Here is a 12,545-nt window from a genome sequence, read left to right as displayed (position 1 = left end):
ACTTTTGTATTTTTATGTCTGATTTTGCAAGCAAGCACCTTTTAAATGAAGTGAAACTTGGGGTACACAGGACAAATCAGACTCCTGAAAGTGGTACAGTAGTCTGGAAAGGTTGAGAGCCACTGCTCTAGACCAGTGATACTCAGACCTCAGTAGTTCAGGAGCCAAATTAGCTATCAACATTACCCAAAAGAGTCATAGTAGCGTGAATTCATTGTTTCATTTGCTACAATGACCGATGAAGTATTATTATTTTATCTGCTACAATTGGTTAACAACATAGTAAAAGCATCCTGACTGGTTAATAATTAAATCAGAATGTTTTAATATCATGTGCTTCAAAGAGCCACTTGCGACTCAAAGCTTCAGTCTGAGTATCACTGTTCTAGACAGCAGCAACTCCTTCCTTCAGTTCTGCAGGCTTTACACTCCAGATCTGCAATAACTATATGCCTGAAGCTTGTTTGAAATTGGCTTTCCTCTATTTATCCTGTAATACAATGTTTACCACCCTTGTCAGTCTTCCATCAAATGAATTATATGTTAAGTGAATGGTGTTGTAGCAAATTAAGTCGGTTAATTCTCTATCATGAAAAATAGTGTGTTTTGCATTTCAAAAGTAGTTTAATGGTTTCCTATCATATTAACAAAAAACAAGACAAACATTATAAAACTTCCCAAACTACCCTAAACTGGCACAAAAAGCAAGAACTTCTTCCAGAAAAAAGTATTTGGGATCACTACACAGGTTTTTTTGCTATGGACAAGAAATGAACAATGCACTACACTACACAAACTTTTAGTTTCCAGAAACAGTATTTGATCAGTTTTCAAAATTGATCATTTTTTCACCCAGCCAAATTAAAGAGCTGTAAGTATCTAAAGGTAAAAATAAAAATCTGAGTCTATATCTCAAAGTCATCTTATGAAACCCTATTTCACTTTAAGCTTGCTAACAGGGATCTAAATAAAACTACATTTAAAAAGGGAAAGTGTTTGAACTACACCAAGTTGGAACAAAGGGTTAAACTGAAATTTGGGTTAAAAAATATCACATAATAACTAAACAGTTCCATTAAAATTTCTTTCTTGATATATGGAGGAAATGGTTGGCTGTGTTTTTGCAAGGGTTTCCCCTTAACATAAATCTTAAGGAAACTGCAGTTCTGGTAAGTAATAGTTACTGAATTATTATATTAAAATATCTTAGGCTTAATTTGTTCCAATTTGTTTCACTGGTGACCCTATTTCATAGGGGTCTTCAGTGGATAAAATGCTTTTGCATTAGAATTAACATCAAGGACTAAGGAAGAGCCATCTGGTTTCACTCAGGTGTTCAGTTTCAGCTGAACAATTATGGCTCCTGTTTGGTGCCCTATAACAGTTCTGATTGTTTTACCCTTTGAATTGAAGTAATTTGTACTGTATTTTCTATTAAACGAAAGCACCACATACTTAAAAAAAATCAAATAGTTCAAAACATGCAAGTAAGAGACTGGGACTGATTGGTACGTGCTAATCTTGTTAATTCATCCAGTTGCTGTTCCATACTTACCTGTTGAAGACTGGGCATTGACATCGGCACAATGAACAAGTAGCAGTTTTACAATGTCTACATAGCCTCCACTGGCAGCTGCCATTAGTGGAGTTATGTCTCCTTTATTCCCTCGATCTTCAACATTTGCATGCATCGCTAGTAGCACCTGAACAAACAAACAGAAGTTCACTTAGATGAGTTTTAACAATTATGTTTTGCTCCTTTAATTATGAGAGGACTCAGGGTATGTCTACACTACAAACCTAAGTCGACCTACAGCCACTGCAGTAATTACTGCGCTAGTACATGCCTACACTACCCTCCTTGGGTTGGTGGTGCACGTCCTCAGCAAGAATGCTTCCATTGACCTAAGAGGGGCAGTGTGGGGATCTGACAGCCTGGTCTGGCAGCTCCCTGCCAGACGTCTGGCTGGCTACCCTGCAGGCTTCTGGGTGCCCAGTGGGCTCTCTCAGCCTCCACTCCCAAAAGGGAGCCAGATACCCTTGTCAATTTCACAGCCCACTGCGCCCTGAAATACACAAAAGACTGCCTGGCTCCTGGCAGGTGGCTCTCAGCTGAGACTGAGATCCAAAGTCACTCCGGGCTTCTCACCCTAGCTCCCGGCTGGGATCATGGTCCGAAGCCCCCCCAGCTTCTCCAGGGGAGCAGGGACATTCTTGTCAATGTTATGGCTCCTGGCATGAAATTGACAAGAGAGCAGATAGACACTGCATAGCCCTAACTACACTGACATAAGCCTTACGCCTCTCGTGGAGGTGGAGTTATTATGTCAGTGTAGTAGGGCACTCCTGTCGACTCTGGTACTCCACCAGGGTGAGAGGCGCAGGCGGAGTCGACGGGAGAGCGTCAGCCGTTGACTTACCACAGAAGACACCGCGGTAAGTAGATCTAAGTATGTTGACTTCAGCTACACTATTCACGTAGCTGAAGTTGCATAACTTAGATCGATCCCTCCCCCCATGTAGACCAGGCCTTAGAATGACTATTTGGCAGCACAGCTTATTATTGTCTGGAGTGATGTGCCTGGAAGTTAGAGGCCGATCATTTGAATACATACAAGATGTAATTTTCAAACAAGATCATTTATGTTGTAGCATGTCTTATTTGTTACCACCTCCTCTTTAGACTGAGGTCTTGTAAAAAGCATATTTAGTGGAAAACTGTCTGAAAGGCTGTTGAGCATGCAATAAAGTGAACTGCACTATATTTTACTTCACATTCCTTTTAGAGTACAAAATCCATTCTAATCAAAAGAACTAAAATGTTTGGCTTTCGAAGAGTTTCAGGCATATAGCACTCTTTATTTAAAGTCTCAGTCATAAGTGACTGCATATTTTCTACTTACTTGTGCTAATTCATAATACCCAGCTGAACAGGCCAAGCAAAGAAGACTCTCCCCTTCTTCTGTATGTTCATTTACACTTCTTCCTTCATCCAGCAGCTTCCGGACAGCATTCACATCCCCATCGGAGCATGCTTCTGCCAAACTGCGACTGGAAAATTATTTATCATACAATGAACACACAGGAATAATTCTACAGCAGACAGGTAGTGAGCTTTCTGATAAACAACCGTAAAGTCAAGGTATATAGCAAAAGACTTGCTTAATTGACATGCTAGTTTGCTGTTTAGCACTTTGAAAGTGTCTTCCAGAAAGTGATATAGAAAGGCAAAGTGCTTTTCAAAACAAACAACAGCTCAACACCTCTGTGTAGGAGCTATTATTCCCTTTCACAGATGGACTAATAGGAATTTGCTTCGATTTCGAAATAAGTGGCTAGCCACTGACAGCTGCATTGGTGCAAATCCCAGGTCCAGACAAGGGAAGCTATAATATGCACCAATGTAGCTCATCCCAGTTTCAAGCAGAGAATCTCCACTAGTGCAAGTTGCAGCTTTCCTGTGTACACTTGAGGTTTGTACTGGGGCAGTTTTGACAGCAGCTAGCCATTGATTGCAAGAATGGGGCAAATTCCCAGTATAGACAATGCTTACGTGACCTGCCTAAGGTCACATTGAATACTGTTGCAGAACTAGGAATAAACTAGATCTCCCAACTGCCAGTCCTCTGCTTTATCCATAAGACTTTTTTCTATTCCTACTGCCTGAACTATTTTATTGGAAGGAAATAAAGTAAATAATGTTCAGACAAAAAACATTCATATGACAAATTATCCTTAGTTATTTGATTTTTTTGGACTGCCAAAATTTTAACTATACCTTTAAAAAATACCAAAGAAACTCAAGCCACTGAAGTTTGCAGCCTATCTAGAATAGTAAATTATTAAAATATGCCTATTGGATGGATTCATTATTTTATTTAGTTTTAACATTCCATCATACTGGAATACCTCAACTAAGGGCTTGGCTACACTGGCAATTAACAGCGCTACAACTTTCTTGCTCAGGGGTGTGAAAAAAACACCCCTGAGCGCAGCAAGTTGCAGCGCTGTGAAGTGCCAGTGTAGACAGTACTCCAGGGCTGGGAGCGATGCCCCTCATGGAGGTGTTTTTTTAGAGCGCCGGGACCACACAAGGCACGTTAAAGCGCTGCCACGGCAGGGCTTTAGCATTGACAGTGTAGACTAGCCCTAACACTGTAAGGAAGGGAGGTGGGTGGGTATTCTGTAGCTCCTTCTCATTCAAGAACCCCAAATCCGACAAAAAAGTAGGAAGTCTAGAGAAGTCAATGTACCTCTTACATTCCAAAGTGAAAACGCACCAGTGTAGCAGCATAAAATATATTGGAAACTGACTGACGTGCCAATTCAAGAAGGATAAAAAGGGCAAAGGTCCTTACGCAGTATTGCTATTCTCTAACTATCAAGCCGTCATGACCAATGCCCCCAGCTCTTGTCACCATAAAAGACCTCAAGGCTCAGGAAATACTTAGCCATTACCTTAAGCAACAGTTTTAAGGGCCAATGGGAGCTTCAGAGGAGTGCTCGGGGCTGGGGCAGCGCATGGTGCCCCCTTGGCCGCGCTGCTTCCGGTGAGCCTGATAGGCAGCCTGCCAGCCCCACCAAACTGCCCCACACCCCAGAGCACCCCCCAGGCTGCCCCCAAGCACCCAGAATTTAGTCAGGGTACAGTACAAGTCATGGAGAGGTCACGGACTGTGATCTTTTGTTTACTATCCATGACCTGTCCATGACTTTTGCTAAAAATACCCATGCCTAAAACGTAGCCTTAGTCATGATTACCAACACATAACTGTAGGATCAACTCCAGCAGAACAATCAGAGTGATGTGTTCCTGCCAGTGCATCTTATAAGACATGGAAATTTGCCTTCAAAGCGAGGACTGGTTGGCACAGTCAAAAGAGAAATTGGGCCCATTTATTTTCTCTGACACGTACACAAGCTGACTCAAGAGCCTCTCCTCTATCGCCCTCAGTGTACAGACTTGGATAGGAAGAGAAAGTTAATTCAGGAATATATATGAGTTTCAATTTCCAACAAAGTACCAAAGAATTCCAATTATTAAACTATTCTTTGAATCCCTATAAATAATTCTCACTTGAGATACACACACTTCTCAGACAATGAAAATGTTAGTAGTTGCCAGATAAGGAGGTGGAAATCATTTGCCAGACTGAGCTTTTTGTGATTCCCTTCAGTGACTACAGCAGACATTTAAATATACGATTAACAATGTAATGGGACAGTAATTGACATAATGGATCAGACTCTTGGTCCACCTAGTCGGTATCCTATCTCCAACAAAAACCGGCATCAGATACTGCAGAAGGTGGTGCAAGAAATCTCAGAGTAGGCAGATTTGGCATAATCTATCCATCTGAAAGGTTTTATCCCAATCCTTAATATTTAGAGTGGCTTCAGCCTTAAGCCTGAAGTTTTATATCCTTTCCAAAATATTTTTTGCATTAATTCAAACAACTCTGGATGTTCTTGTTATTCAAATAAATATCCAATCCCTCTCAAAATTCTGTGAAGTTCTTTGTCTCTGACTTCCTGTGGCAGTGAGTTCCACATCTAGTTACATGTCTAACACTGTTGCAAAAAAAGCGAACATCATTCTGTGATGTATAAGCAGGAGTGTTGTAAGCAAGACATGAGAAGTAATTCTTCTGCTCTACTCTATGCTGATTAGGCCTCAGCTAGGGAGTAGTGTGTCCAGTTCTGGGCGCCACATTTCAGGAAATATGGGGACAAATTGGAGAAGTCCAGAGAAGAGCAACAAAAATTATTAAAGGTTTAGAAAACATGACCTATGAGGGAAAATTGAAAAAATTGTGTTTGTTTAGTCTGGAAAAGAGAAGATTCAGAGGGGACATAACAGTTTTCAAGTACATAAAAGGTTGTTACAAGGAGGAGGGAGAAGAATTGTTCTTAACCTCTGAGGGTAGGAAAAGCAGCAATGGGCTTAAATTGCAGCAAGGGAGGTTTAGGCTGGACATTAGAAAAAAGCTTCCCAACTGGAATAAATTACCTAGGCAGGTTGTGGAATATCCATCATTGGAGATTTTTAAGTGCAGGAGACTGAACTAGACCTCTCAAGGTCACTTCTAGTCCTATGAGTCTATGATGAGTGAAAAAGTATTTCCTTTTCTCAATTTTGAATTTATCACCTGCCTCTCAATTTCACTGAATACTCCCCTTGCTCTTGTGTTATGAGACAAGGAGAGTAGAAGTTTCCCATCTATCTTTTCTAGACTATTCATTAGTTTAATCTTTTTACACATCTTCATCTCCCTTCTAAGGAGAAAATCTCCCTCCCCCCAAAAACCAAAACTCTCTTCCTACAAGCGTTTTCCATGCCCTTAATCACTCATCATCCTTTTCTGAACCCCCTAGAACTCTGCAATACCCTTTTTGAGATAGGGTGTATTACTGCAGACGGAGGTCATACCATTTGATTTTTTTTTTCATTTAGAGAAATACTCTAAAATACAACAGTGTATAGATCCAATCATTTTATTATCCTAATCAAAGTAAATATTTTATACAAAGAATTGGCTGTATATATTGTATACATGGCTGTGTATTCAAGCCAACCTATTAAGGAATCAAACTGAAGCTGAATCTGCTCATAGCAACGACTATGAAAAACAGAAGTTACAAAGCAATATGAATGATTATGGACATTAAACTTGCTTCTAGTTGACACAAAGAATACATCTTCTCCAAACTCTTCTTCCTGTTTGTTATCTGCTCAAATATTGCCCACTCCCTATGCTATTCTCAAGACTAAATGATTATGTATATTATTTTAATTATATAATTTTAAAAATTCACATAATCAACTCAGTGAGCTAAATACACAAATTATTCTATGGCTTGTGTTATATAAGGTCAAACCAGATGATCATAATTAGCCCTTCTGGCCTTAAACATCTACAAAATATAAAAATGCTCTTGCAATACACTACCCCATTCCTTCCCCCAGATCCCCATGTATGTTATTTGTCTAACAAATGATAAACTGAGGGGAAAGGGCCTTGTCCTATGTTTGAAAAGAGCCAGGCACATCTATGATGCTGTAATTAAAAACGTCATAATTTATAGATGCTAAAGGAATAGCATTTGTGATTTAATTAAGTTTTATGTACATTTCTAAATTCCTTGAAGAACTGTTCTCCATGAACAGTACCTCAAATCTTACACACTTAGTTCTGCAGTATGTACAACACAGTATTTCAACAATTATTCAAGTTTCCTCCAGGCCCACATACAGTACCACCTTAATGTCAAATATCTGAGGGGAAGCTGACAGACATCTTGCCCCTTAACTTTCAAAAGCTGAAAGCAGAAGATACTGAGGCTTCAGCAGCTTAAAGTGACACTTCTCTTTCCTGCTGAAGGAGTGATGTGAAAGCATGCTTCCTTGGGACTTAAGACAATCACTTGATTCTGGGGCATTGGGGCAGCCATATTCTCCTGATTAATCAAGTTGACAGATGTTTCATGGACAAGTATTAGGAAATTTAGTTTTTCCTCCAAAACCTTAGAGCAACAGCCTCTGGCAGATGACTATCCTATGAGGACTACCCCAGACAATGAGCTATCTAACCTTTAGTTTCATAAAAAGACAACCCTCGAAGTTGCTCCGGCAGTAGTTATGGCAAAAAAACTAGCATCTCTGGGTACGTCTATACTGCAATTAGAAACCAGTGGGAGGCCCATGCCAGCTGACTAGGGCTCACGCCAACGGGCTATTTAATTGTGATGTAGATATTTGAGGTCAGGCTGGAGCCCAGGTTCTAGGAACCTGCAAGGTGGGAGGATCCCAGAGCTTGGGCTGCAGCCCCTTAGCCCAGACCCGGCTACTTGCAGGTGTCTAATTGCAGTGTAGACATACCCTCTGTGGGAATGGTGAGGCTGGCTTTCCATTACAAGCAAGCTTTTGTTTAAGAAGTTTTTTGTACAGGAGAGACTGACATCACACACCAAATGGAAAGAAGGGCAACTTTCTCAAAATGTTAAGAGAAGGAAGGATGCTACAATGCACTATTACACTGTCCTTGCTACAGTCCCTAGCTAACAGCTTGAGGTAAGGTATGCAATGCCCTGAGATTTGAGAACATGGCTGCTGCTACTACTAGCAAGGGATTTATGTGACCGAGAGGTGGGAACTGCAAAAGTAATTAAATCAAAAAAAATCATTTTCAAATCTACAATTTAGATACCATAATTTAAATTATATGAAAATGTAAGCCTTTACATACTTGTCCACTTGTCCTGCATTGTGATTGTTCTCTGCTCTCATCCGTGTCAATGCAGCAGCAGCTTCATCCAACGCACAGCTGACAGACGAAGTCAGTCTTCGGAGCACCTCAGGATCTGCGAAGGCTTTACCATCGGCAGTGGACAATTTACCAATTCCTTCAGTGTTTGTTCGTTCATCAATCAGGTTAGTATGAAAATCACACAAAAAAATGCAAAGACACTATTTTAAAATTTCAGTCACATGCACTATTAGTAAAAAAAGTCATCTGCAAACATGCTCGAAAATCAAATATAATTAAAAATAACTTTTTTATAATCTGAAATTTTAATTATAGCATAGCAGCAGCAAAGCTATGTTTATTTGCAGTTCTATTATATGCCCCAATTTCAAGCTTATACCTTTTGAAAAAACTCTTGGGGTGAAGAACAAGCAGGGGAAACAAGTCTAAAAGTGAGTGTCTGGGAAGCTTTGATATAATGCCATTTGGCTTCTTTAAGATTATCTGAATTTGAAGAACATTTTTCCACTCCAATTTTTCAGATGCCTCCCCCTCCCCACGTTCCCCACAACTTAGGAAGTAAAAAACGTAAAAGTTTCCTGAGGATTTAGTTATCAACAAGGATAAGTGCTTTTAACAAGCTTGAAAAAAGTTTAAACTATTTGTTTGATCTTCAAGTAGCTTAATGTACTGAAGCACAGAAAACCAGATAAAACCAAAATAAAGTATCTTACTCCACAATGTAGTAAAACGGTGATTTTTTGAATGACCGTGTATAGTAAGATTTTTAACCTCAGTAAATTTTTTAATCGGTTTCTTTAAAAAAAATAATGAAGCTTAGTACCAGTTGTGTAGTTGACCTTTATGACACAAACTGATGCACTTCTGAATCTACAGACTAGCATACAAAAGAAAGGGAAACTTACCTCATTAATCTCAATGCCACTCAAATGCCAACAATGAAAACTTTTTCACTGCTGATACCACTGTGTGGTACAACTATAGAAGCTTATCCCGCATAGCTAGTTGTACCAAAGGACATACTCAGAGGTAAGGCCCCATCTATTCGACAAATGTAAACATTCTGGCACAACTGTACTTGCAGCATAGACTTAAATTAAGTACAAACATGCAACTAGTCAAGTGTTTGGTAACATACAGAATACAATAGTTCACAGCAGTGGTTCCCAAACTGTCAGTCATGACCCACAGGATGGCCCTGAAAGAGTACCAGGAAGGTCATGAGACAAGGGAAAAAAAGATGCAAGAAAGCTTCTAAACAAACAGCCACCAGGGCAGTGCCATCTGCTGTTGGAGCATTAGGGTATGTCTACACAGCATTTTGGACCGAACCTCCCAGCCTAGACCCAGAGACTCAGCCTAGTGGAGCTCATGCTAGTCTCCCTTCTTGTATAGCTCTATAGACAGCAGTTTGAAGTTGTGGGTCTCATGGGGGTTCAGGCTCTGATCCTAGGAAAGAGGGTGGGCTTCAGTGCCTGAATCGGCTGACCCAAGCTAGGAAGCTGGCTTCAAAATGCTGCACAGATCATACCCATAAAGCGCTCTCACACCCACAGCTCCAGCCAGCCAGGAAAGTTAGGAAGTGCCATCTGCTGCCAGAACAATACACTCACAGCAGCAGCAGCATGCCTTCCTATGGCCAGCAGCAGGTCGCAAGCTCCATGTGGAGGATGCAAAAGCAATGCAGGAAGAATGGGAAAGGGAGGGAGACTGGTGGAATCCCTTTCTTCCAGCACATGGGGCAGCAGGCCAACTAAAAGGATCTAGTGGGCTTGATGTGGCCCTCAGTTCCCAACCCTTTTTTTGGTTTAGTGTTCGAGGGCCCCCAGGAGACAGAGGCCCTGTGTGAGTCACATTGGTTAATCCACCCAAAATTTTCCAAGTAAACTGTTAAGATGGAGTGTTCTTTTATGCAAAGCCAACCTGACAACTAAGGTATCAGGAGGGTCATGTGAACAGAGGTGAGTTTAAAGGGGGTCAACAGCATGAGCAACTTGGGAACCACTGGTTTACACATTACTGGAAACTAACACACTGATTCAATGGTAGCAAATGTAGGTCATCTTTAATAAGCTAAGCAACAGTGTGTCTTGACTAGCTATTTAATCACAGAATGTAACCAGGGCCACACCAGAAAGATAAAACCCCTGTGAAAGTGATTTTGGACAACACATTTCAGAAATCTTAACATCTGCCATATGTACACCTTCTGATTCTTTTGAAATTCAACTATGTTTTCTATTTTTCCCAGCTCGTAACCCTGAGTCTAGCATTAGTAACCATGCTTTAAAAGTAGTTTCAAGCATCATTAAAAGAATCCCAAATTAGAGACATAAGAAACCTATTACAGCATCTAATTCACCTCCTCACCAGTACAGGGATCTATGGTTATAAACCTTAGAGCCTTACCAAATTTCTTCAAACTGGAAAAAATTTAGGATGGCTTATGCTTGACCAAAGGCCAAATATATAATCTGATCACATTGAACTGACTTGCACAGCTCGATACTTTCTGCAATCTGGTCCTATGCTGCTATTGCAACTTCGAATACTCAAGGCTGTATAGATCCAAGTCCATTGTTTTATTATGAAGCTCCAGAATCCTTGTTAGATTTGAATATTGCCATTATGGATATAGGTAGGGGTGTATAAAGCAACAAGTCTATCCAGTCCAGACACAGGAGTGAGCAACTACAGCCACATTCATCAACAGACAAGCCTAGACTTCGAGGGAAAGAAGAGCTTCCTAATCAGCTATCAGGTCCTTTATCCAATATGGGAAATTTCAATGCCTGCAGGATATAGGGGGACACTCTCTCACCACTTCCAGATATTAAAATCCATCCCTTTACTAACTGCATTGCTTCTTTGAGAAGGAGCAGCTCTGCGTTACCCAGAAAATCAGCTTGCCCTGTATTTAGTTGGGGGTCATTCCCACCCCCATGATTCACTAGATAATCAGAAAATGGGCTTTCCCACTGCAGATGTAACATGGGGCTTCTCAAAACATTCTCTATGAGGACACCCATTTGGACCATCCAAGTACCTCATCTCCTTATTAGAGTTTATTATGGCAGAGCTGTTGCAATTTCCTAGTTAAAGCTGGGTTCGAATACAAATTCAAAATAGGAGTTCAACTTGGTATTTTGTATGAAAAATAGTACATCACGTTTTCATCATAATTTCAAAGTCATGCTTGAATTTTCAAAGAAATCTGTTAATTAATCTAAATTTATGAGTTTAATAGTTAACAATTGGCCTTAAAGTTCACGTTCTGAGTTTCACAGTGCTTCCGGCTCCTCCAGCTTAAAAATCTAAAAGAAAGTCTAATTTGTACATAGTAAGAGTTTAGGGGTCCATCTGGGGTTATCATCAGAGTGTTTAGGAGTCCCATTAATAGAAGACCTTGGGCCCAGCACTGTGCAAACAGAATAAAAAGACAATCTCTGCCCCAAAGAGCTTACAATCTAGACAGAACACAAGAGGCAACAGATGGATACAGATCGACCAATAGATCACTACAAGCAAACAATGAGAATATTGGTCAGCATGATTGGCAGTGGTCTCAGCCCACCAACAGTCTTACAGTTAAGTTTTTTGTAGGCATCATAGCATAATAGTTTTAAGAAAGGATTTGAATAAGAACAATGAAGTGGCTCTGCAGACTTTTTCCTAAGCATGAGAGGACAGCAGAGGAAAAAGCACAAAGTTGCCTCTCTGATCATTTAACAAGTGGATGATAGAAGATGGCATCATGGGCCAAATCAGAGGCAGGAATCAATCTTTCAATGCTGAATAAGAGAGAGGTAGGGTGGACCATGAAGGGCCTTGAAAGTGAAGGCAAATAGCTTATGTTTGATATAAAGAGGAAGCCAGTGGAATGATGCAAACAGGGATAACATGGTCAAGGTGACAGATTAGGAAAATGATTTTTGCTGCAGCATTCTGAATGTACATATATTCATTGTTTATTAACAAAATTAAAAATTGTATTAGCCTTACTTCTCAGAACTGAACCCTATATTCCACTGTTAGTAGACAAAACATTATATGTATTACTTCTATTCTCCAATGCAGTATGCAGAAAGCTGGCTTCCCCCCCGCCAAGATTACAATACTTCATTTTCTTATATGTCCACAGTAATGTTTCCTACTTCCAAAACTGGCAGCTAACATGGTGCACAGAAAACAGATTTTGCTAGTCCAGAGGCATTCGTGTTGGATAAAAGGCCTGGTTTACATTACAAACTTAGGTCAAATTAAGCCGCATTAAGTTGA

The 12,545-nt window shown here is 40.3% G+C and overlaps 1 protein-coding gene across 16 annotated transcripts in view; it reads right to left on the bottom strand.

Moving 5' to 3' along the window:
• LOC117881771 (ankyrin repeat and KH domain-containing protein 1) overlaps nucleotides 1-12,545 on the bottom strand; it is a 192,066-nt gene that overhangs the window by 105,238 nt on the left and 74,283 nt on the right. For all 16 annotated transcript variants that reach the window (XM_034779449.1, XM_034779435.1, XM_034779438.1 and 13 more), the window contains exons 3-5: nucleotides 8,247-8,403; nucleotides 2,904-3,051; nucleotides 1,556-1,703 (exon numbers count right to left, since the gene is read on the bottom strand). In XM_034779449.1, coding sequence (XP_034635340.1) covers nucleotides 1,556-1,703; nucleotides 2,904-3,051; nucleotides 8,247-8,403 — 453 coding nt within the window. The remainder of the gene's footprint in view (nucleotides 1-1,555; nucleotides 1,704-2,903; nucleotides 3,052-8,246; nucleotides 8,404-12,545) is intronic.

The sequence above is a fragment of the Trachemys scripta genome, chromosome 8 (assembly GCF_013100865.1).
Source record: "Trachemys scripta elegans isolate TJP31775 chromosome 8, CAS_Tse_1.0, whole genome shotgun sequence".
Taxonomy (NCBI): Eukaryota; Metazoa; Chordata; order Testudines; family Emydidae; genus Trachemys; species Trachemys scripta.
The sequence above is the reverse complement of the archived record's forward strand: the minus strand, read 5'-3'. Positions and strand labels throughout refer to the sequence as shown.